The 25,362-nt window shown below is 38.8% G+C and overlaps 1 protein-coding gene across 2 annotated transcripts in view; it reads left to right on the top strand.

Moving 5' to 3' along the window:
* The first annotated feature begins 8,237 nt into the window (after positions 1-8,237).
* DCDC2 (doublecortin domain containing 2) overlaps positions 8,238-25,362 on the top strand; it is a 175,199-nt gene continuing 158,074 nt past the window's right edge. Inside the window, exons 1-3 of one of the 2 annotated variants that reach the window (XM_070584185.1) lie at positions 8,238-8,428; positions 9,092-9,477; positions 13,530-13,584. In XM_070584185.1, the coding sequence (XP_070440286.1) occupies positions 9,185-9,477; positions 13,530-13,584 (348 nt within the window). In that variant the 5' untranslated portion in view covers positions 8,238-8,428; positions 9,092-9,184. Of the gene's footprint in view, positions 8,713-9,091; positions 9,478-13,529; positions 13,585-25,362 lie in introns of both variants that reach the window. The other variant, XM_070584186.1, reaches the window with a different exon arrangement.

The raw sequence follows: 25,362 nt of genomic DNA, 5'->3' as shown, positions 1-25,362 counted from the left end.
CTCCCTTAATCTGTAACATGGGGAATTAAATTAATTGATTTGTCTAATGTCAAATCAACTTTGCATTCCTGGCATAAATCCTACTTAGTTATGATATAGCATCCCGGATTTTGTTTGCTAATATTTAGTTTAGAATTTTTCCATTTATGTAATTTTCTCTTTTTTTTAATCATACTTGGCAGATTTTGGTGTAAAAGTGATGCAAGCTTCTGAAAGAGTGGGTATCAGATCAAAATTACAGTTCCTTAATGTTTGGCAGAACTCACCAGTGAAATCATCAGTGAAGTTGTTTGGGTCCTGTTAGTTGTTTTTATTTTAATCAGATTTGGGAAGTTATGTATTTTTAGGAATATGTCCATGTCATTCTTTTTCAACTTTATTGGCATAAAGTTGTTGATGGTGTCCTCTTATCTTTTAAAGGTCTGTGGCATATATGGTGTGTTCCATCTTTTCCATTTCTTCCATTGTTCCTTCATGCTGCCATTCTTTGAATTAATTTCACCAGAGTTTTGTTAATTTTTAAAATCTTTTCAAAGAACCAACAGTTGGCTTTGTTGGTCATCTCTATGGTATGCTTTATTCCTTTGTAATTTATTTCCGCTTCTTTAAAAAATTACCTTTCCTTTTATTTCCTTCAGTTTATTTTGCTATTGTTTTTCCAACATCTTAAGATAAAAATTTATTTATTTATTTTTTTAGCTTTTCTATCCATTATCAGAGGTTGGCAAACTATGGCTAGTGGGCCAGATGTGGCCTGCTACCTGTTTTTCTAAATAAAGTTTTATTGACATGCAAGCAAGGTAATTGGTTATGTATTATTTATGGCTTATTTTATGCTACAATGGCAGCAACCACATGGCCCACAAAGCCTAAAATATTTTAGTGTCTGGCTCCTTATAGAAAAAGTTTACTGACCCCTGCATTAGGTCAAGGTCGTTAACTATATTGTTCAAATATTTGTTGTTCTTATAATTTTTTTGTCTGCTACTTCTGTCACTTATTGAGAAAAGAGTGATATAAATTACCATAAAACTCAATTTGTCTTTGTAGTTTTGTCAGTTTTGCTTTATTTTGGACCTACAGGTATTGGATGAATACAAACGTATCTTCTGGTGAATTGAGTTTTTTAGTATTAGGATAAGATCTTCTTTATTGCTGATGATCCTTTTTGTCTTAAAGTCTGTCTGCAGTTAATATACCATCACAGATTTTCTCTTTGTTTGTTTTTGAATGGTACATCTGATATATATTTTCCCATCCCTTTGCTTTGGTGTTCTTTTATTTTTTGAGATAAAATTTACTTAACACAAAATTCATCATTTTAACCATTTTAAATGTATGCTTCAGTAGTTTTTAGTATATTCACAATATTAATACAATCATCACCACTATATATATATTTTTTAAGATTTTATTTTTCCTTTTTCTCCCAAAGCCCCCTGGTACATAGTTGTGTATTTTTAGTTCTGGGTCCTTCTAGTTGTGGCATGTGGGATGCCGCCTCAGCATGGCCTGATGAGTGGTACCATGTCCTCGCCCAGGATTCGAACCAGCAAAACCCTGGGCCACCGAAACAGAGCTCTCGAACTTAACCACTTGGCCACTGGGGCGGCCCCCATCACCCCTATTTAATTCCAGAACATTTCCATCATCCCGAAAAGAAACCCTTTTACTCCCAGTTTCTCCCTCCCCCCATCCTCTGGTAATCAGTAGTCAACTTTCTGTCTCTATGGATTTACCTATTCCGAATGTTTCATGTAAATCGAATCGTACTAAATGTGACCTTCTGTGTCTGGCTTCTTTCACTTAGCATAATGTTTTCAAGGTTTATCCATGTCGTAGGTGGTATCAGTACTTCATTCCTTTTTATGACTGAATAATATTTCACGGTATGACTACACCACAATTGTGGTATATCCATTCACCAGTTGATGAACATTTGGGTTGTTTATATTTTTTGGCTATTATAAATAATGCTTCTATGAACTTTTACATATATGTTTTTGTGTAAACATATATTTTCACTTCTTTTGAGTATATGCTTAGGAATGGAATTGCTGGGTCATATGGTACCCTATCTCTAACTTTTTAAGTAACTGCCAAACTGTTTTCCAAAGAGGCTATACCATTTTACATTCCTACTAGAAATGTATGAGGGTTCTAATTTCTCCACATCCTCATCAACACTTGTTATTTTTGTTGTTGTTGTTGTTTCAAACTATTTTAGCTATTCTAGTGGGTATGAAGTGGTAGCTTCTATGTCCTTTAAGTTTGGGTGTATCCCTTGTAAACAGCTTAGAAGTGGTGTTTTTCCCCCGTCTGACAACCTTTTTCCTTATTTGTTGCATTTAGTTCATTGCTTTTATTGTGATTGCTGACCTAACTGGATTTATTTTTATCACATAATTTTGTACTTTCTATATGTCATACTATTTAAAAAAAATTTTTTTTCTTTCAGATTAATACTCTTTCTTTTTCCTCATTCTACTTTTCTCCATATATCAGTTTGGAAGTTAAATTCAGTATGTCTATTTTTTTAAAGTGGTTATACCATAGACATTTTTACATGCATTCATAACAATATTTCAAGTTATCATGATATTTATCTTCCTCTACAAAAAGGTTCTTGTAATACCTAAACTTTGATCACTCTCCTCCTCATTTATATGCTATTATTTTCTGGTAGTTTAGTTCTAATTGGATCACAAATCCCAAGGATCAGACATTGTTATTATTGTTTCATGTAGTCATTAAAAATATTTACCGCATAGTTAACAATGTCTGTGTTCATCATTCCTTCTTGCCTTTCAGACTTTTATTTGAGATCAGTTTTTTTATGCCTGAGCTAAGTTCTTCAGAATTTTCTTTAGCAAATTCCTATTGCTGGCAAATGCTCTTACTTTGCATTCATTTTTGAGAAAGGTAATTTTGCTGGGTACACATTGCACATTTACAATTATTTTCTCAACACATTGAAGATCTTATTCTACTGTCTTCTAATTTCAAGTGTTGCTTTTGAGAAGTCAGCCATTAATCTAATGGTCTTTCCTTTCTAGGTATTTTGTCTTCTCTCACTAGTGGCTTTTAGGATCATCTTTTTGTACATTTTTTATGGCAGATTCACTTCAATGTACCTAGGTGGTGATTCTTTGAATATATCCTATTTGGGATTCATTTGACTTTCTGAATATGAGGTTTTGTACCTTTCAACAATTCTGGAAAACTCTTTAAATAATGCCTCTGCTCTATTATATCTATTTCTCCTTCTGGAATTTTGATTAGAGATATGATAAATAGTCTTACTTTAGCCTCCAACCTTTCTTTCATATTTTTCATTTATTCATGTTGCTGTGCTGTCTTTGGATAATTTCTTTAAATGTATTTTCTAGTTCAATAACTCTCTTTTTGGATGTGACTAATCTGCTATTTAACTTCTCCATTGAGTTTTTAATTTTAATTATTGTGTTTTTCATTTCTGGACATCCTATCTTACTATTTTTTAAAACTTTGCTGGGTAATTTTTTTGGTCTCTTGTTCCTTACTCATATTTTCAATAATTTTATTTCTTTGAACATATTAAACATAATTATTTTATGTTCTGCCTCTAGTAATTCCAGTATCTTAAATCTTTGCAGATCTGGGTTTTTGTTTTTTGTTTTTTTTGTCTGTTGTTTCTTCAGGCTTTGTTTTTTTTGGTCTGTTGTTTCTTCATTCATGGCTTGTTTTCTTTTAAGTTTTATGTTTTTTTTGACTGTGAGTTCGTGTTCCTTGGAACATTATCGGTGGGAATTATTTGTAGATTGAGTAGAAATTGTTCATCCAAATGGGATTTCTGTTGACTCTCTTAGCCATCCGAGAGTATTTCCAACTCAGAATCAGTTCAAATTTAATTCTCTGGTTTACATTCTTTTAGATCATGAAGATAGAGTAATTAGGTTTAAAAGCTACTTGGGAGTCAACTGTTATGATTATGAATTATCAGGGGAAATTCCTTGGTCCCTCCCTCCCACCTTTGCCTTTAGCACAAATGTAAAAAACAAGCTTGTCTCCTTTCTGTACTTGCTCTGTGAGGAGGGTTAATTCTTGTTGACCGTTACATTTGTGGTGTAACTCTTTGAGGTTCCAGACTCACATCAGGGCCTCCTCTTAGACTGTCCATCTTGGGAAGTCCCTAGACTTATCTCTTGTGCCTACCTCCCTGTGCAACTATCAAAAACAACAGTTTCAGGTCACCAGGGCATAGGCAGGTATACTTAGGGTTAAAGTTGATTTCAATGCTTGCTTACCTCCCAAGGTTTCTGCTTTCACTCAGCTTTTGACCTTTCTGAATTCTTTTCATTCTTGCTAAACTGACAATGCATTTAAAAGATTTAAACATTTTTTTAACCCAGCATTTTTTATTGTTTTAGAGGAAAAGTGATTCAAAATATTTAGTTCAACATGTTGGAAATGGAGTTCTATGAATATTCTCTTTAAAGGATCTCTAAAGGCAGAAACAATATATGAACCCATAGATCCCACAATAGCATCTAACACAATGCTAGGCACATTACAGTAGCTATTAAACTCTGCTCAAGGTGCCTCCCTTCTTCCTGCATCTCTGCACTACCCTTCACTCTCAGAGTAATTCATTTAACAAATATTTATTAAACACCACCCTAAGTGCTGGAAGATCCAGGCAAAATAATATTTTCTTCTGCAGCACAAAGAAAATAGAAGCTCTCTGTGTGAATTCTCTCAACTTTCCTTCTCTCTGCCTCTAAACTTGCCACTTCAGTGTTGGGCTTGCAGCTCACACCCTAGTGAACTGTACATCTTTTCACTGATATCCAATCCTTTAACATGAAATTGTGTATGTTTTCCAAAGGAAAAAAACAGTAAATTAGAGAAATGTGAGTTTTTGTCTACGTAGAGCTTAAAGATGAATAGTTATAGGTTTCTTCAGGGTTCACTTTATGACAGGAAGCAATATAAAAAATAGAAGAAAATTCAATGTTTATCATTTTGGGAGACTGTGATTACTCATCTCACCCTCTAAATGGCCATAGATAAACTAAGGTAGGAAACTATTACTTTCTATCATTCTTAGATAACTCCTTAGATATGTGGCAATGTACAGAATAAGCATTTTTAGTAAGCTCTCAACCAAGGTAGAGACAGTGAGGATGATGAGAAGAGGAAGCTTTAAGACATGTTAAGCAGGTAGAACCTACATAATTTGGTTGTGTACAGGAGATGAGGATAGTGTCTCTTATAGCCACTTTCAGGCACTTTAGATATAGCCAACTAAGGTAGGTAGTCCAGTACATGGATATGAAGAAGAGCTAGCCATTACCAGTTGACAAGAATTAACGACTAGAGTAGACAAAGGAATGAAATAGCAGGGAGCCAAAGTTATAGGTAAAATAAAAACAAATTATCATTAGCAGAATTTAATATGCAAAAGGACTGCTTAACAAATGAATGAATGAGAGCTGGCCCTGATGGCCTAGTGGTTAGTTTGGCGCTGTCACCACTTGGGTGGCCCACGTTTGTTTCCTGGGCGCAGAACCACACCACCTATCTGTCAGTTGCCATGCTATGACAGCGGCTCACATAGAAGAATTAGAACGACTTACAACTAGAGATATAAACATGCACTGGGGCTTTGGGGAGATAAAAAAAAAAGATGAAGAGTGGCAACAGATGTTAGGTCAGGGTGAATCTTTCCCTGCCAAAAATAAAAAAATAAAGACAATAAATGAATGAACGAGTGAATAAATGACTAGGTTACTCCTTAAAACACCATGCTGAGAGGTAGAACAGATAGAACTTGGCTATTGACTGAAGAACCCTTGTAAACCCAGGGTATGATGTGGTCTTGTTTCAGTAAAGAATTACACTATGAAAATTATTATTTCAGCAGAAAAATATAATTGGAAGCATTTCAGAGTTTTACCCAGGCTCTTGAGGAAACGTCAAATACTTTTACAGTATTTTTAATGCAGAGCAAAATTTCTTTAAGAATCCTCTTTTGCCATCTCTCTCACTTTCAGAATCTTTCACACACTTAGGAAGAAGCTTATAAACAGAACTCTCTCCTCTGCTTTCTATGTGTGCTCTCAAACATTCCCCAGCACCCATCTGAAGTGGCTTCTCATTCCACCTCCGCTCTTCACATCAGAGTTTACCTAGCCTTTCTGGCTTCTGAAATCCTTCGCCATTTGCTCAGTGTTGGGATTCTGCATAAGAGAGAAGAGCTTCAAAACGAATTCAGCCAGCAAAAGGAGCAGAGAGAAAGGTTGCAAACTTATGACTGGTTTTTGTTGTGGCTTTTCTGCCACGGTTAAATGTGTTCTGTCAGGAAGAGAAACGTATAGGTTCCAGCTTTGAACGAATGCATAGATGGGGGTTCCTTTAAGGAGATAGGGAACATTAGAGAGGGTTTTGAGGAATACGTGAGATCATGTGAACGTTGTGAGTCTAGGCTGCCTTTTAGATAGTCTAGCAATGGTGTGCTGAGAGCCGCCTTGTACTGCCTTGGGTGAGTCAACTGTTACCTTTTCAGGAACTTAAAACATAGCCATTATTAAAAATTAAAAATTAAATTGTATAAATGTGTTATTAAATAAATTACATTAAAAACAAAGATAATAAATACTCAAAACTCATTACCACCTACATTTTATTTTTATCATTGAGTTATATGTCTATTATATCTGTATGGTGGAAACGACCACAGAACAACATGCTACTGCTCATCTCTTGCATTCAATGATGTCAAATTGGTAGCTGGGAATCGGCCATATTTGCAGTATTTAAACTACAGAAATTGGCAAATGCTATGATTCAAGGCCTTTCCCATCCTAACAGCCAGTAGTTAAACATTTATCAACACATCACTGTGCAAGAGGCAACTGGATGAAAGAGTCTGGGCTCAGGAGACAGATCTGGGCTGGAGATACTGTTGTGGGGGCATCAGAATATAGATGTGGGGTGGCTTCATGGACTGGGAACAGGGCGCCACATTTAGAAGGTCCCTATGTTTGGTTTATTGCTCTGTTGTTGCCATCTTGAAATACTTAATTTTTGAGCAAGGGTTTTCAGTTTGCACTGGGCTGGTATAGGCAGTAGGGAGGTTCGGGCTGTTTCAGGGTTGCTTGATATACTGCCTTCCATCCCTCAAAACAGGTATTCTGTCTCATCCACCTACTTAGTAGAAGTTTGCACAGACATTTTCCCCATCCATTCTGTCAAGCTGTGTGTTCTTCACAAGTGGTTCACAAAATTTCCTTCTCTTTTTTCCTTCTGTATTGTTCTCTTCTCTTTGGTCTTCTTTTGAAAACTGCTAACTCTCAAGGCATCAATGTATTAAGTAACTTGAATAAAAATGTTTCTGCCCGAGACTGAAATGTCCTACAAATTCACGTTTCAGCTTGGTGTGACATGAGAGTTAAGGTGGTTCTGGAATCTCAGAGAACTGGATGGGAATTTTTGCATGTGCCCTGAGGTAAGTTTCTTTGGTTTCTCTGCACCTCAGTTTTTTCATTTGAGGAAAAAATAATATTTACCTTTGTAGGTTATTGTGAACACTAAATTAGATAATCTACATAAAATGCCTGGTACTAATAATCTAACACAATGCCTGGCACATGGTAAGCGTTCAATTAATGGTTATTATTAACATTATTTCTACTCATATATGATGAATTAGGAAAACCCAGTAATGAAATTTGCACATGACTCATAGTAGCAAAGGTCTTAGGTGGCATAAAGGGAACACAACTAGAGATGCCCTGGAAGATTTCAACTTTTTAAGAAGAATTTTTCTGGTCCCACAATACATATGTCCCAGACTGGACTGAACACGTCTTACAGAAGTTCTCAATATTCTCAAAGCTCCTCTAGTTTACCCATACACTGATCTAATCTACACAAACAGCATGGATACGGGGTCTGGGGCACAGCCAGCCATTTAGCCATTTAGCCTTCTTGAGGAAACGAGAAACCCTTTTCTCAGCATAAAGCTAGGCATATGGTAGGCACTCAAAATATTGTAGGTTATTCTCTCCACCGCTGTACCCCCAATTCCTAGCACAGCGCCTGGCACATGGTAGCAATCCATTTATAGAGTGACTGCAGGACAAAGTCCCCCAGTCTCCCAAACCCCTTACTTCTGCGCCTCTGCCCGAGGCGCGCAGGCCAGGCCCAGTTCACCGATTCCGCTCCCCGCGCGTGGCTGCCGTTGCTACGGAAACGGCGGGAAATAACAACTTCGTTCCCCCCGGACAAGGGAGGCCCGCAGAGGCAACGGCAGCGGAGGAACAGCGCCAGCGACGCGCGGCCGCGGCTGAGTTCACCGCGGTGCCAGCCGAGCCGCCGCGCCGAGCCCCCGCCCCACCCAGGCTGCGCCCGCGCCGCCCCTCCCCCCGGCGGCCCTCGAGTGTCGGTAGGTACCCCGCGGCCGGCACCTCCCCAGGGACCCCACCCACTGCCCTCCGCCCTGGGACTCGGTTGCGCGCCGCTGCCCGCTGTGTTCAAACGATGCCCACGGGAGCTTCGCCGCGGGGCAGCGCGGGTCATCTGGGGAAGGGGCGAGGGGTCTTGGAAGCTCGAGTCTTTGCTCTCTCTCTCAGTGCAGCTTAAACATTTACTTCTCTGCAAAGAAAAATCTGGGCAATTCCAGCCAGAATCTTAATTTCTTTATTTTGGAAGCAAGCAGGAGATTGAGAGGTGAGGGGGCATGGAGAGAAAAAATTAAGCCTTTTGGATGGAGTGACAGCAATAAGGTGTTCGAAATTGAGTTTCAACATATTTATAATTCCTCGTGCGTGTGTGTACGCTCTCCCTCCTGCGCGCACTCGGCTTGTCTGTTTAAAGCCCCTCGCGCAGCTCCTGTCCCGAGGTGGCTACACCTTGATTCTGCCGGTAGCGTGTGAAACAGGTGTCGTTCGCGCACGGCGAGCGCTGATTGGTTGTGCGGACTCTGGTGAAATACCTGAGCGTGGGCCGTGAGTCCTGCAGCCTGTAGGGTCTCCGCGGGCTGGACGCCGGGCGCACGGCCGTTGCTTGGCTTTTACCTGTGGGTCTGTCTATTTGGCCTTCGTTTCAGGGGCAACCCCGCGCTGTGTGTGCGGTGAGGCCACTGGCGCAGCCGAGGTGCCTCCCCCTGAGAAGCAAGCCTGCCCGGCGTCCCGTGGGGAAGATGAGCGGCACCAGCGCCAGGTCCAGCCACCTGTCTCAGCCGGTCGTGAAGAGCGTGCTGGTGTACCGCAACGGGGACCCGTTCTTCGCGGGGCGCCGCGTCGTCATCCATGAGAAGAAGGTGTCCAGCTTCGACGTCTTCCTGAAGGAGGTGACCGGCGGCGTCCAGGCGCCCTTTGGGGCCGTCAGGAACATCTACACCCCGCGGACCGGGCACCGCATCCGGAAGCTAGAGCAGATCAAGAGCGGGGGCAACTACGTGGCTGGGGGCCAGGAAGCCTTCAAGAAACTCAAGTGAGTCTGTGTCCCCACCGCCCACCATTTCAGGGTGCACTAACGTGTGCGGTTGGCGTGGAGAAAGGAGTGACTCCCGCCTCATCAACAACTCAGTGTGGGGAGGCCTGTGACTGCGCAGGTTGATGCCTCTCCACGGTCCCGCTGCAGTTGGGGTTAGAGGTTGAAAGTGTGACCGGCGAAGGAATTTCACTAGGGTAGCAGCTGTAGAAATAGACTTAAAACGTGTGTATAAGCAACAAGAATCTTAAAAAAGAAAAGTATTTAGTGACTAAACTGATACTTTTAGCATTTTCTGTTCTGCTTTTTCTCTTTCCATTTTTTCTTTTTTCTTGGAACCTATCTTTGTAGTTTAAATAAAGCTTTCTTAAAAATCACTTGGAAGCATTGCATACTATATTGTCACTAGAGGAGAAAGTGCTCTCTGTATTTTCCCCCCACTGTTTAAATTCTTTCAATCTTTCATTGCAAGTAGAACTGACCACGCCCCACAGTTGTGATCCCCTCCCCCCCACCAGGCATGTTTATGCTATTGGCATAATGCTTGGAAAAGTTTATTGGCTTCCTGTATTTGTCTGTGTGTCTGTCTCCAGGTACCTGATGGTTGAACCTTCAAGGACAGGGGTCGTTATTGGTGCTTCTCCCCAGTTCCTGGCAGGGAGCTCACTCATAGTAGTGAATTAGCAAGCTGCGCTGAGGTCCCCGAAGGGAACAAAGATGAACAAGAAATGACTCCTTGTCTTTTGGACTTCACAGTCTAACAGGAGCCAGATTGCATGCACACCAATAATTATAATGCAAAGTGCAAAGGGATAAGTGTAATTAGAAGAATAGTTAAAGTTATATGGGAGTTGAGAGTTGAGAGAAGTTATTCTTGGTGAGGGTGAGTATTGTAGGACAGGTAGAATTTAATATTCTATAGGGTTATTTATTTTTTATAGCCTTATTGAGGTATATTTCACATAACATAAACCACCCGTTTCAGTGTTTTTGGTATATTCATACAGTTGTGCAGCCATTACCACAAACTCATTTTAGAATATTTCTATCACTCCAAGAAGAAACCCCTTACCTCCCAATTTCCCCTTCTCCCCATCCTCTGGTAACCACTAATCTACTGTCTGTCTCTATGGATTTGTCTATTCTGGACATTTCGTATAAATGGAATCATACAATATGTGGCCGTTTGTGTTTCTGGCTTCTTTCACTTAGCATAATGTTTTCAAGGCTCGTCCGTGTGGTAGCATGTGTCAGTACAGTACTTCATTCTTTTTGTTGTTGAATAATATTCCATGGTATGGATATTCCACATTTTATTTATCCATTAATCAGTTGATGGATATTTGGGTTGTTTCACTTTTTGGCTACAATGAATAATGCTGCTATGAACAATTATGTACAGGTTTTCATTTCTCTTGGACCTATATCTGGGAGTGGAACTGCTGGATCATATAGCAACTCTATAGTCCATAGTTTTTAATATAATATTTTAATTAAAATTCAGCTTGAGCCTCAGGATAGCAAAAAATATCTCTACCAAAAAACCTGTGCTTGTGAATTCTGATTTTAATTGTATAGCAATCTTTTCCCAAGTATCACTAAAGTTGTCTAATGTTAACTTTTCTTTCCTAAGTTTCTTTAAATTGAGTTCTAAGTGTTCTGCTTTTTGTTATGCCAGACATTCTTTTTATGAGATGTGAGGGATACATTTGGATTTATTTTTCCCTTCCCTGAAACCTCCTTTAAGTATGCTTTGTCTAACTTAATAGAAAAGAACTAAATGAACCTGTGTACTTCAAAGAAACTTAGAACTTAAAACTTAATGGACTGCATCGTGTTCACCACCGAGTCTAGTTTTTATCCGTCATCATTCACAGACACTGATATATAATCGTGTACACCTGAAATATACACAATGGTATAAGCCAATATGACCTCAGGAAAAAAACCCACAAACTAGTGAAGTGCTAGATGAAAAAAAGTATGGAACTCAGTTATACGTAGATAATCCATAATCCACATATGAAAAAAAAGATTAAAAAAGAACTTAAAATCAGGAGACTTTAGACTGAACTGTTTATTAGCTCTGTGTCCTTGGGCAAGCCGCTTGACTCAGCTAGTCAGTTTCGTAATAAAGAAAAGGAACATGACCATTTCTACTTCACAGTGTTGTAAAAAGTAAGCACTATGGATATGAATGTGTTTTGGAAACACCAAAGTGTTATATAAATGTAAAGCATCTCCATGGCCAGGTCCTTTCATCATATACTTTATTTTTTATTAAATAGTTTCCCTATAAAGCAATTTCATGGGAATGGATATCTGATTCAGAATCTATTAACAGCTCAAAATTGTAGACTCACTTTGGTAATTCATACTCTCTTTTGTTTATTTGGCACTACCAACTCAAAAGATAAAAACAGGTACAGTTCCAAACCAAATAGAAAGTGCACTTCAAATCACTCTTTATATATACAAGAAATTTGCATGGTTATTTTTGCTTTTAATTCACACACAAAAAAACTGAGTTTGTTATAACAGTGTCTATGGTTAGTTTTCCATGCTGACAGATGAATAGTTTATTTATTTGTGTTAAAGTGATAGTATCTATGGTTATAATGATAGAAGCCAAGAAGATTTAAATTCTAAATATATGCTTAAGTAAATGCTTAGCAGTTGTAAGTTTATATAACAAACTAAGCAACTGGCAGAATAAAAGAAAGCCCAGAAGATATTGAGGGTAACTCATGTCATTTAGACCCTAAATGATGTTGGGGAAGACAGCAATGGTGGAAAAATATTTCTCAGATAAAAATGATCAACTTCCTGCTTGAAATCATATCACTCAGATTTTTTCTAATGTTTTTGAAACTATAATTAAACTTCTAGTAGCTATTAAACTTTTATTTTATGGTGGAGAATTCCAGAGACTGTTACTTTCCCCATGCATTTTTGGAAGTTGACTCTACTGCATTAATCTTGTGGGTCTGAGATCAATTTCCTGCCCATGACAGTTAGATTGTTTTGGTATTATGTCAGAAGTCAGTCCCTGCAGATTTGCAAAAGAGCCATTTTTTTTTGCTAAACAGAAGGAGTATTTGCACTGTCTTATGTAGATACTGTTTAATTAGGAGACATATATGATAATTTCCACAGGTATCAATTAACTAAAGCATTCTATTCAAAGCAGCAAACTACAATAAAACATATTTCAATAGCCCAGATTAATTTTAATATAAAATTATGATAGTTGAGGTTGAGAGGTAGTGGAGAATCTATTTATCTATGGTTATAAATTAAATGCTAGATTTATACTTGTGTTTTATATTAAAGTATTTATTTAGCACCTTCTGTGTATGAAGCACAGTGGCACCAGATCGCAGTGATGGACTTGCAGCTTGAAGTTGACAAAGATATAGTTTTCAGGTTGTGCTTATGCTATAGCTAAAGAATAATCACTAGTTAATAATATCTGTGGCAAATAGTAATGGAATAATAGGGGTCTCCAGAGGTTAACTAGTCCACCCATCTGTCTCTTAGCTGAACCAATACTTAACCATCCCACATGGCTGAGCATTTCTGTATCATTAAAGTGCTCTCATAGGGAAAAAGATTTCCCAGCCTTACACAGTTATTACACTAATGCATGCTCTCAGTACTTTCTTTGACCTAAAGTCTGCCATTAATGGAACTGTTAAGTAGCTTTACAAGCAAACCAGTCTTTATATAAAAATTTATATAAATATTAGAAATATCATATATATATAGTAAGTAGCTACCCATTGTGGAGAGAAAAGTGTTCCTCAATAGAAGTATGTATTTTTAAGACTTTGCTTTCATTGAAGTTTAGGATAGACATATGTCAGCTCTGGTTGGTGATGCTGAAAACAGTTCCTACTACTATAATTGTGTTTAATGAGTAGCTATTGATTTTTGCTTTAGGCTTAATTATTTCCTATGGCTTGCTTTACTTTTTAATAATTTTTTAAAAGAAATTTGCATAACTGATGCAAAAGCTATAAAAGAAACCCCCCTTTTTTTTTTCTCCTCAGTTACTTGGACATAGGAGAAATCAAGAAAAGACCAATGGAAGTTGTTAATTCACAGGTAATGCAAATAATATTTTGAAAGTCTAAATAAAAGTGCCATTTTTGCGTTTCTTATAGTGTGTCTTAGAGATTTGGATGGGCTTCTAATCATCAGAGATAAGTTGTCTAATGTATGTAAATGGGACATTCTATGTTTTCAAGCAAAGATAACCCTTTCTTTGGCTCATAAGCAGAAATGAAGAGACTGAGTAGGTGTCCTAAGACATGTGGCATTAGACACCACGTTTTCTTATTTTCCCATTATCTAGTTAGTGTTCTCTGGTTGAAATCCATAGGAGTTTTCCCTGTCAAGTGGGAAGAGATTCTGAGCGCTGTTAAACCAGTCTTTACCAAAAGTACATCCCCCGTCCTAACTTGCTTCTGATAGCCCAGTGTCTGAAATAGCCAGGATCACCAGGACTGCCCCTGAGCTTTCAAAGGAGCCAGTTGTACTTTCTGTGATGTCAGGAAAACACCTCCATTTTAATTTGCATTAAAGTTCACTTGAGCATGGTCACCAATGGCTTGCAAGAAGGTTGGAAACAAGTCTTGTGAAACAGATATTCAGAACACTCCATTCCACATAGTTTCTGAATCGCTAGTGGAATTTTCAGATACTCTGTAGGACATATTCTTTAGTTTGTGGATGAAAATGTAGATTAAAAACAAAGGTAAGGCAACAGCCTTAAATTCCCAGTGAGACAGAAAAAATTATAGTTAAACTCAGACTGGGACTCTGTTCACCAGCCCAGATTCCCCCTCTTCCCATTTTGACCCCACATAAAGAAGTGTTTCCAATGCGTGTGTTCTGCCAGTGAGGAAATGGCTGACAGAAAAAGGAGTTTTTCTCATCCTTAGTGCTGAGCCCCAGAGAGACCCTCAACTCTTGGCATTTCCTCTCACATCGTGTTTACGCCCAACAGGACCAAATAGGTCTCTCTAGAAAAAAACTACATAAGAAAAAATTCTAATGGTACAGTATTGTGAAGAAGGTAAGGTTAAATTCGTTATTCAAATAATTTGTGGAAAGAGGTGCTATTCCTAGACATTGTTTAAAATAATTGATATTTGTATTAGTGTTTTCAACTTTCAATGTGTGTCAAATTGATTATTCATGAAAGTGATAAGATTTATAGCTTAAAGTAGACAAAGGTATAAGTTTTTCAGGTTGTGCTTATGTTACAGCTAAAGAATGCTAAATATCTGTAGCAAGTAGTAAAACAGGACATTAGTGAATTAGTTCTGGATAGAATATTGTTTGAACGATACACAACTGTTTGAAGTAGGCTACCTTGCTTGAAATTGATGACTGAAGCTGAATTTCTGTGATAGAATTTGACATGTGTCCATTCCAAAAAATATAAGCATATATTTACTCTGGATTCCAGTGTCTTTGATGAAGACATTGTGCCTGGCAAAGTGCAACAGGTGTGTAATAAATTTTTGAATATACTTTTTTTTAAAGATTATCCACCACAAAAGAAGCATTCACAAGGACTCTAGTTAATTTAATTTGTTAATGGTTCTTCCACTTAGCGGTAGCTATTGTTTTCTCTTTACTTTGGGCCTGTGCATGAGCCACACGGTCAAGGTTCTGATTTATGAATGCACAGCTTACATGTGAAAAACCCACCCCTTATGTCCACCTGGAAGACTGCATCCCTTCTACTTTATTTCTTACTAGTGATTCCCTCCCCTTCTCCTTTCCTCTTATAGTGCAGACCTGCTGTAGCTTTTCATTTCTTTCAGTCCTTCCTCACAAAGCCTTCCAAAGAGGATAAAAAGAAAGAAGTAGAAGAAATTTGGGCATGCAAAGGATGTGGGAAGAGGTGGTGGGAAACTGTGTGTCCGTACTCTTCAGCACCCACCCAAGCCCCAGTGTCCCACCTGCTCCCTGGAGCCTTCTCTCTCACTCTTATCTGCCCCAAGCTTTCCTTTCAGTCTAGACAAGCAGTGTATTCACTTCCCTCACTTTGCCTTCCCAGTCTTGATCTTCAACACAGAGACCCTCCTCCCCAAAGTCCACACCATGGCCACACTAGAAACCTGCTTTGAGCAGCAGGAGCCCCTATTTTTGTTGCTGGAAAGGGAGAGTTTTGGCATCTCAAATGGGAACTCTGAATGCATCTCCTCCTAGAGACATCACTTTAACTGTTGGTTCTATAGTATTGTCGCTGTTGTTTTAGGTGGAACAGAAGTTAAAAAGCCTTTCGTGAGCTGCCCTGAGAACCTAACTATTGTGTGTGTAATTCTTACTGTGGAGAAATAATTCTCTCTTTTCCACAGCTGATTTACATCAAACTTTTAGAATTCAACAAGTTTCTAAGTTAGAGGACTATGTTCAAAATTTGAGAACAGACTTGATAGACACTAACTAGCCTTTCGCAAAAATTATAGATCGTATTTTCTTGATCTAAGATGGTGATTTCCTTTCAACATTCACGTCTGCTGAGAAAAGATTGCACACCTTGTTAACTACTCTTGGTGATTGCTGTTCTCTGGAGTAAGATAACAGCTTATTCTCAGTCACAGGGAAGGAGTCACAGAATTTTGAAATGAATTTAGAACATGAATACATAGACTCGGAGGGTTTAGAGTTGTTTCAGTGGGGGAGTTTCATTGCAGTAGTAGCACAATGTTTATTCAAAGATGCTTCAGGATGAAGACTAAGTAAAATTATTTATCCAAATTGGGGGCATTTCCCTCCAGTCTGAGGTAATTTCATACTGTTGGAATTTTCAGTGTTGGGTCTGCAGAATAAAAGCCACCACACCAGTGTACATTATTCAGTTATCCTAATTGCTTAAAACATATTAATTCTAATTATTCCTAGTACATGTTGCTGTAGAAGGACCTTTACAGTTCGATGGGCTTATACTCTCTACTCTAGTGTGTAGCATTGGGTCCTAGCTACTGTGTGATAGGAAATGCAGCCAATGAGTGCTGGGAGTTAGTGGCGTTCCTTCCCTCCTCCAGAGCACCCTCACACAAGTCCATAATACAATTTGGTTGCTTTTTAGATAGTTAAAATAATGTAGACACAGTGTTATCCACTTGCTGACCACAAGTCACGGTAACTAGCATGTGCGTGTCACCTTGACATTCAAAGTTCTTTTGTGGTTCCTGTCGTTGCCTTTCTGTTCCGTGAAGCTCGTCTTTGAAGAGACACTGAAAGAACAGCCAGTCCTCTTCCTCTTCCTCTTTGTGGCCCTATCAATGGGACAGAGAAAGGCAGAACTCTAATGGACCTCTTCCATTAGCCTGAGAGAAGCATGTGATCTTATTTGGCCAACACTCCTGGCAGCAGGAGGAAACGGGAGGGACGGGAAAAATCAAGAGGGAGAAGAAACACGAGATAGGGGTAAGAAAGATGAAAGGTGACTCAGGTGGTTTGCATGTGCTCCAAAGTTGGGCAGTGTTGGGGCTTAGAACAGACTTCCCTTGCCTCTCTACACACATCTTGCTTTTGCCAATATCCACATAAACAGATCTTGTAGACTCCCCTTGTACTCTTGCCTTTGCTCCTCGGTCATTTTGTATAGTTGTATTTTCATCTTTCTCCCCACTTTCCCTGTATCAGTGGTGGTTTTAATAAAGACGGTTTTCTCATCTTCTGACCTTGGGAGCTCCTCTCCTTATTTATGTCCTCCCTGTCCTCTCTTTGCTTCCTTCTCTCCTCCTCTCAGCCCAGTTTCAGATCTCGTTCTATGCTTCCATGAGCCAAGTCAATTCACCAGCTTCCCTCTTTGCCCTGTAACTTAAGCAGTCTTGGGAGTCCTCTGTCCTCATCACCAGAAACCTCTGACCTGCACATAAGGTATCTTTTCTCTTCCTTACAAGCCCGCACTGAGCTTTAATCTCTTGCTTTAACTGATTATGACTTTTACCTCCTTTCTTCTTGTTTTACCACCTTATCTGGTTTTCTTTGAGGTGGCTGGACACCTATGCTGTGCAGTACGGTAGGCAGAGTGCTGGCGAGCAAAAATGAACAAGACTTGCATAACCTCTCACCTCCAGGAATTTATAGTCTTGCTGAAAACGGATGTGTGAACATCTCTAGTACCACGTAATAAGTGATTCAATTTGGTAGGGACTCAATTCAGTTTGTGTTGAGCTATTTTTTTCAAGTGCTTTTGACTTTACGGTGTTGCAACAAAGCCATTTGTGAACTCGTCAAATGGAAGCTTCCTTCTTGTTTGACCTACACTTAAAGATCCTGCTGGTCATTCCCTTGGCTGATGTCTCATCCAAGCAGTGAATTCTTCAAATAATGACATTCTTAAATAGTTAGAGTGCAAAGTCTGTCTTACTGTGTAACAGCCTTTGGTACACATTATATACAGAGGGGACAAGCAGACAGCTTGGCTACAGAGCACTTATGATGTGCTGGGAACCGCATGTGCTAGGCACCAGGCATGGAATGAATACTTCACTGCTCTCATTCTTTCAGAGTCTAGGGGAGGAGACAGGGAAGTAAACCAAGAATATTATCCAGGGCACGTGTGCTGGGCTAGCCGTACGCTCAGAGGACTGAGGAAGGACAGATGGGATTAGGGTTGTGGTTTAGCCAGTTTAAAGTGGTTTTAAATATAATAGAATCTTTTATTTGTGGCCTGTTTCTCTTAGATTAGGATTTTGAGATGTCCCTTTCTACAAATTCATTAATGGGGGATTACTTAATACTTATATCTGTGAAAGAGTCAAAGCCTGTGTCTGACACAAAGAGTGAAAATCAACTTGATGGACACGAGAAAAAGGCAGCCTTGCCATTAGTCAGGCGTGGAGGATAGATATATAGCAAGCCAGCTGCAGCGTTAACAGAGAACATTGCTTCTCCCAAGGTCACGCAGCAGCTGTAAAATGCCATTAGGGCCCCTTGTTTAAGTGATTACCACTTTCTTACTGCTGATACCCCCAGCCCTGCTTTGCTGTTCCAATCTTTTCCTGGGGATCTTTAATTGCTAAACCACCCTGACCTCATAGCAACCCTTGTGAATCCTGACTTCTCCTAATCTCACCTTAAAAACTGCGGTCAATCGAGAACTGATCTCTGCTGCCATTACACCCTTCTCAGAATCCTTCAGTGACAACCAGAACCTTACAAAAGGTGATTCTTTCCTCCCTCTTTCTCAGTGTTATTCTGCAGTTTCTCCCAGAGCCATCCCTTGCTGCTCCAAGTGAATAAATCTGATTTTGTCGGACTACAGGTTTGTTCTTGTTCCTGGCGGTCTTGAGCTACTTAGGCTTTCACATATGCATCAGAACTGTCTCTTAGATTGTAAGTCTCCAGGAGGACTGCTAATTCTGTATAGTACCTAGCATTAATAGGCTGGTAATAGTTTTAATTCTCTATAGTTTTGAATGTTCCTTATCAGCCTGTTAAAGCAGGTGGCTACTTATCTCATGATGCCTGGTTATTCTCCATTTCACATATGAGGGGGGAGTCTCACACAGCCTAAAAGGCTTCACGGCCACTACCTGTTTAGATTTTGTTTTGGCGTAAAATTAGGTATAGTTAAACCTTTGTGTGATACTTTTATTGTCTCTCTAGTAAAATTTGGAGCTATATTAAATGCATGCTATTTACTCAGCAAGGATTTATTGTGTGGCTGCTATGTGCCAGGCTCTCTGCTTGTCACCTGGGAACCAAACAAACGTGGCCCCCTGTCCTCATGGAACTTACTACTCTTTCGCCTTCCTTGCCTGCTATGCCTCAATTTTACCTCTACCAACATGGATCTTTGTTAGAGAACTTGTAGATTTCTTTGGCTCAAGAGCTATATTTTGAGGGCTAGAGTTACAGTTTTTGAACTTTATTATAATAGTGGGTCAGGGAATAATGAATCTAACTTTTGAGGAGTAATAAACAATTGCTGGAAAATTAGTCCCATCTTCCTGGAGTTATATACACTTCAGCTGCTAATAACCTGCATAACAGCTGGGATTGTTCATTCCCTTATGATCAGGATAAAATTGGCTTGAACTTGCGTTACTTAGCCTTTGGGATGCCCAATATTCTTCCCAAGATTTCTGTGAATTTCTGCAGGCATTAGTGTCTCAAGTTCACCTCTTCTTCTGAGCTTCTGATTCCAAAGTATTAACTGAGTTTATGGACTGTCTTGTTCCCCTACAGGTTGTGTCTCTTTAAGCTCCTACCAACTCAGAGGTGAAATCCTTTCATTGATGTCCACCCAAACACCCTATTCACACAAGTTTCTGTGTGGTGCAATTTACTAATGGTTTGTAGAAATGGAGTAGGTTGTGTAGGTTATGTAGGAGTGTCAAGAACTCAAAACTTAATATCAGACTTCCTCATCTTAAAAATACCTTGGTCTTATATGCCAATTTAGGCTCCAGCCTTTGGCCTTGCTTCTTGACCTCTTCTGTCTTCTTCTCTTTCTCCCTATCTCTTCTCTGTTCTACCTCCACGTTCCTATTGATTTCTACTATAGAACAATTTAGAGCTTTGTTTTGTTTCCTTGAATCTTGCTAATCTATGTTCTTAGGTTCAGCAGAAAAGATAATTTTTAGCCTCTTCCTCACATTTATATATGTATTTTTAAGCTAACTAGGGTTAGCATTTATTTTCTCTTTTTTTTTGAGGAAGATTGTTGCTGAGCTAATATCTGTTGCCAGTCTTCCTCTTTTTGCTTGAGGAAGATGGTTGCTGAGCTAGCATCTGTTTTATGTGGGATGCTGCCATAGCGTGGCTTGATAAGTGGTGCTAGGTCCACACCCAGGATCCAAACCTGCAAACCCTGGGCTGCTGAAGCGAGTGCACAAACCTAACCACTACACCACTGGGCCAGCCCCTAACATTTATAGTTTTAAAAAATCAAAGGTGTATTTCGCCTTCACCTTCTTTTATCTACTCTTCCTCATCTGCTGGTGGAGGTGCCAGTCATAAGTTCAATGATAGGCAAGATAAGAGCGCAGGTCAGACTTGCCTTCTTCTAAGAGATCCATCCATGAATACAGATTGGAGAAGTGCTGCCTTAAAAAGAAATCTGCAAATTAAAATCTGAAGTAAGACCCCAGTGAATGTCTTCCCAAGGAATGGAAGCCTCCTGGTTGGATGAGAGTTGTATTGAATCCTCTTGAATACACCTCCTTCATTTTAGATTTTCATATATAAAGAATTTGGATAAACTTTGTTTCTTCTTAGTGGGGTGGAGCACCCCAGGAGTACCTTGGAGAGGAAGAGAGAAAGGAGGAGAGTTTTTGAAACCTTAAAACTTTGCCTGGTCTGAAAAGTTTGTGGGAGTGTGGTTTGTACTTGATGTCAGTTACTCTGGTGAAAGTCTTTAAGGTTTTGAATATCACTATTAAAACTTCACAATTCAGTTTAATCGTTAGGCATAATCTCTAGCGAAACATACTGTGAGACTTGCTACTTAAAGCCTTTTGTTTGGGAATGTGATTCTGGACATTAAATTGGGTGTAATTATTAACCTTACTGCAGGAAGGCATGGGGCTATGTGGTTTTACTTACTAATCTTTAGCCTGGGAATTCTGCATTCAAAGGGGGAACTACTAAATAGTTAAACTCTTAAATATTTCTTTCTTTAACATGGGGAAAGATTTCCAGATTATGTTAGTCAGGTTTACTGATTTATTGAAGAATTAAAATCAAAGAGAATAAAACCCACTTTTGTGAGTTCTTCCAACAATAATTGAAGCCTCTCCCCAATCTTTTATTCTACCTTTCCCCCACCTCTCTAGTGTAACTGCTAAGTAAGAAGCACTCTTTTAAGCACAGCCAGTTCACATCAGTGCTCATAGTGATTCCAAGGGGACTATGACCTTGCCAGGGCTCTGTGAAGAGGGAGTTTTCTGCTAAAGAACAACTGGCTATTTCATTTTTCTTTTTCACTTTCTTGTTTCACCTTTTTCTCAGTATTGATCTGCTTGTATGTGTGTGTGCACGTATGTGTGTTTGAATAAGAATGAAAAGAAGAGAAATGTTTATGTCAACTTGGAAAATGAACAATACCTATTAATAACCCTAGTCAGCTCTGGTCAAAAGTTAAAAGGTTGGTGATTTTAGTTTGTCCATTAACATGTGTCATGGCATTTGTTCCATATATCTTGCATTCTCTATTTGGCATTTAGACATGATTTGTGGAAATTAAATGTCTGAAATCAAAAGGTATACAACTTAGAGCATATATAATTTTTTTATAGTAATAAGCTATTCTAAGCAAAGACAGAAATTTAATAAATAACCATTTAGAAAATAATGGTCAACCTTTTAAGAAAAAAATAGACCAAGTATATAATAAAATAGTTAAATTGCTAACTAAATATGTGTGTTTAAAAACACCACTGAATTGAAGTATTAAACTATTCTTAATAAGAAATTTCATTTAAGTCCATACTAAAATAAGGTCCCTTTGGTAACTCCAACAGCAGCACTACTGAACAGAGAAAAACTTATTGTTCTTATACTGCTTGGGATCAGAAACATGGAGGAGGAAATTTTAGGAATGCATAGTATGATTTAAAGTTCTGCCGAGATAGATCAAGCTCTTGGTTGATGGCTAATGTGCACCTACTAGAAAATCAATACTTTAGCTCACATTTTAGGTTAATTGTTAGAATAAGCTTATTGAGTTTTCTGGTAAAGTCAAAGGGACTATTCATGATAGAAGTATGGTTATTTCCATATGATAGGAATAATAGGAAAATGTGACTAAATAAATAGCAAAGTATAGCCAAGGAAGACAAATAAATTATTATCAACCATTTACTGAGTGCTGCTTTTGTAGGATTTCATATTTTCTCAAGAATATTTATTGAGAGCTTGCTGAATGCCAGGCAGTGGGCTAGATTCTAGCCATACAGATGTAAAAAGACACTTACCATGTGCCACTCAGAAATGACAATAAGGTAAGTGTTGTAGGAGGGCCCTGGAAAGAATTTTAATTGATAAGATACATGGAAAAGAATAAAAAGTTTGAAAAATAATACCAGAGATTGTTAATCCAAGAGAAGAAAATGGTTTATTTAGGTCTAGTTCATACTTGGCTTCAGTGCTTACAAAGAATATGCTGACTAGCTCTTCTCCATCACAGCTGGGTGCTACCCGGGGGGAAACAAAATTAAGCTGTGGTGTGAAGGTTGAAGAATTTAGGTCATATCGAAAGAAAAAAATACTTTTTTAAATCAGTGAAGACTACTAAACACTTATTGAAAGAAAGTGTCTTATTCTTTTTCATCTATTTAAAAGTATAAATACATTCTTCTAACTTGCATATTTCAGTTGTATACCAAGATGGTGGAGATGAATTGAGATTGACTTAACTTTCAAAAAGCTCTCTAATCAAAGGTTTTGTGGGTTAGATTGCTGCCAGAGCCTTCCTGGGAAGCCCAGAAGGACCATTGCCCTGGTCATCACTCACCTTCATGGAAGAGGCGGTGTGTGGGAGAAAACTGCTCGAGTGACAGGCAGCGATCCATATTGGTACCTTCTGTCGTGATTTCTCAAGTTCCAGAGAGTTCTTCAATGTAAATAAGCATGTGGTGCTGTGATTTGCTGGCGCTTCGAGTCAGAATTTTAAAAAAGCAACAAAATTTAAAGCAACATCATGAAAGTAAAGGGTATGGAGAATATTCCTATTTTGGAGTTTGGTTTTTGGATTCAGAGCTGAAGATAGCCTAGCATCCTTGATAGATATGGCAACCATCCAAAGAGATATTTCAATTTTTTCCACACATTTTACGTCCAGAAAAGAAACCCGAGAGGGTGATGTGTTTAAGGGAAGTGAAACTCAGAGGAATCAGTAATAAGAAACAGGCATATAAAGTCGTCTGTGAGAATACATTCATTTTTGATTAAGATATAGAAACTTGTCAGTTTAAATTTTATTTCTCTTTAATTTAGAACAAATTGTGTGTGTTGTGTGTGTGTGTGTGTGTGTTTGTGCTTAATCTTCGACACCCAGCTTGTGGAAACTTTGTTTCAAAGATCCAGAGTAGCTTTTCCTGCTGGAGTAGCATGGTGAGAACACAGTGCTAAAGAAGCCAAGGACTTGGGCTTGGACCCCATAGGCGGACTCTTAGTTTTGCTAGGTCCCTGGCCCCAGACTGTCCCCCAAACATCCAGCTGTCCTCTCAAGTGTGGTGTTACTTAAGGCATGGGCGAAAGTGTGTCTAATTCAGCTGACATCTATCACCGTATTGGAAAAACAACCGAAAAGGGCTGTATCTCGCAGGTAGTAGGCCACTAGTTGTATCTTTATGTGCAAAATAAAATATATTTCAGTGTACTTCAAAATGGATGCATGGGGGCATTTTTTAGAAATAGGGCTATTTATTTGCATTTGGTTGATTTCAGCATGAAGTATGAAGGTGCTGTGACTTCATGTCTCGCTTGGTTAACAATGAAAATTCCCATTTATCATTGTGAAAGACTCCTTTTTAAGCAGCCAGCCAGATCAAGCTCAGATGTCATCCCATGATTACATAGTTTGGATGTTTGGTTTGTTGAATTAAGGTTGATTTCAGCCTGCCTGTTAGCTGCGGGCAAAGCTCCAAGTGATGAGGGATTGCAGGAGAGAGAAAACTAAATTGAGTTGGGATATTTGCAGTGTCTAATGTTTAACCTGGAACATTTCTCTCTAGGAAATTTCTAATGGCAGTCTATGCTGCTTTGTGTTTTTTTCCCCACCTTCTAGCACTAAGTATTTTTGAATTTCAAAGATTTATGAACCTCCTTGCCCATCTTTGCTATTTTAAGTTATACAGCTTAATGTGACTGGGCTGCCAGCGTTAGGGAGTATTTATAAAACAAGTCACCTAATGTTACCCAAGGTACATTTCTAAATTATGTGCTAATTGATAAAACTCCACATTCACAGCCTGTTTTCCTAGAAGTGAACAGATAACTCAATTTCCAGTACTACTAATTTTGCATTAGCTACTATGGGATCTTCCACAGCTGAATAATAAAAGCTAGATTAAAAAAATGATTTGAGGGGCTGGCCTGGTGGCACAGTGGTTAAGTTTGCACCTTCCACTTCGGCAGCCCAGGGTTCACCGGTTCGGATCCCAGGTGCGGACATGGCACCGCTCATCAAGCCATGCTGTGGCAGGCATCCCACATACAAAGTAGAGGAAGATGGGCACGGATGTTAGCTCAGGGCCAGTCTTCCTCAGCAAAAAGAGGAGGATTGGTGGCAGATGTTAGCTCAGGACTGATCTTCCTCAAAAAAAAAAAAGAAAGATTTGAATATCAATTAAAAATTATATATATATTTTACTATAGAAAAGAGATTCTTTTAGTAAATCTTTTACAAATGTATAGCTTGTTTCTCATGAACACTCAGTTGGCTGATATTTAATTTAGTCAAATAGTATATGAAAATTGGATTAAATTGTCTTTCCCCTAGCCGGTAATTCTCTTAATCAGATTGCTATTCCCTTGTGTTATTTCTGTTTCAATTATCTTATCAATAATATCGATTAACTTTGTTTGGCTCTTCTTACCTGTTCGTCTACCTAAACACGTATATATGGGTATGTATATAATGAAGTACAGGCCATATGATTTGTTGCTGGGAACTTTCAGCATTTTTACCTAGAGTCTCTTATTTATTCCTAAACTCTCTTCCCCTCCTCCACTTCCCTAATTACCTTGCTTATTATTATATATATATATATATATCCATATTCAAATTGTAATTGTCCGTCTGTTTAGGAATTCTCTTTGCTCTGTCTTACAGTATCAAGTTAGTGGAGTTGCGTGCATCAAATTTGGTGTTGAGGAGAACTTGTCCAACACTTATTATAAATATAT

The sequence above is a fragment of the Equus przewalskii genome, chromosome 19, assembly GCF_037783145.1.
Source record: "Equus przewalskii isolate Varuska chromosome 19, EquPr2, whole genome shotgun sequence".
NCBI classification, from domain to species: Eukaryota; Metazoa; Chordata; class Mammalia; order Perissodactyla; family Equidae; genus Equus; species Equus przewalskii.
This window is presented reverse-complemented; position numbering and strand designations above follow the sequence as displayed.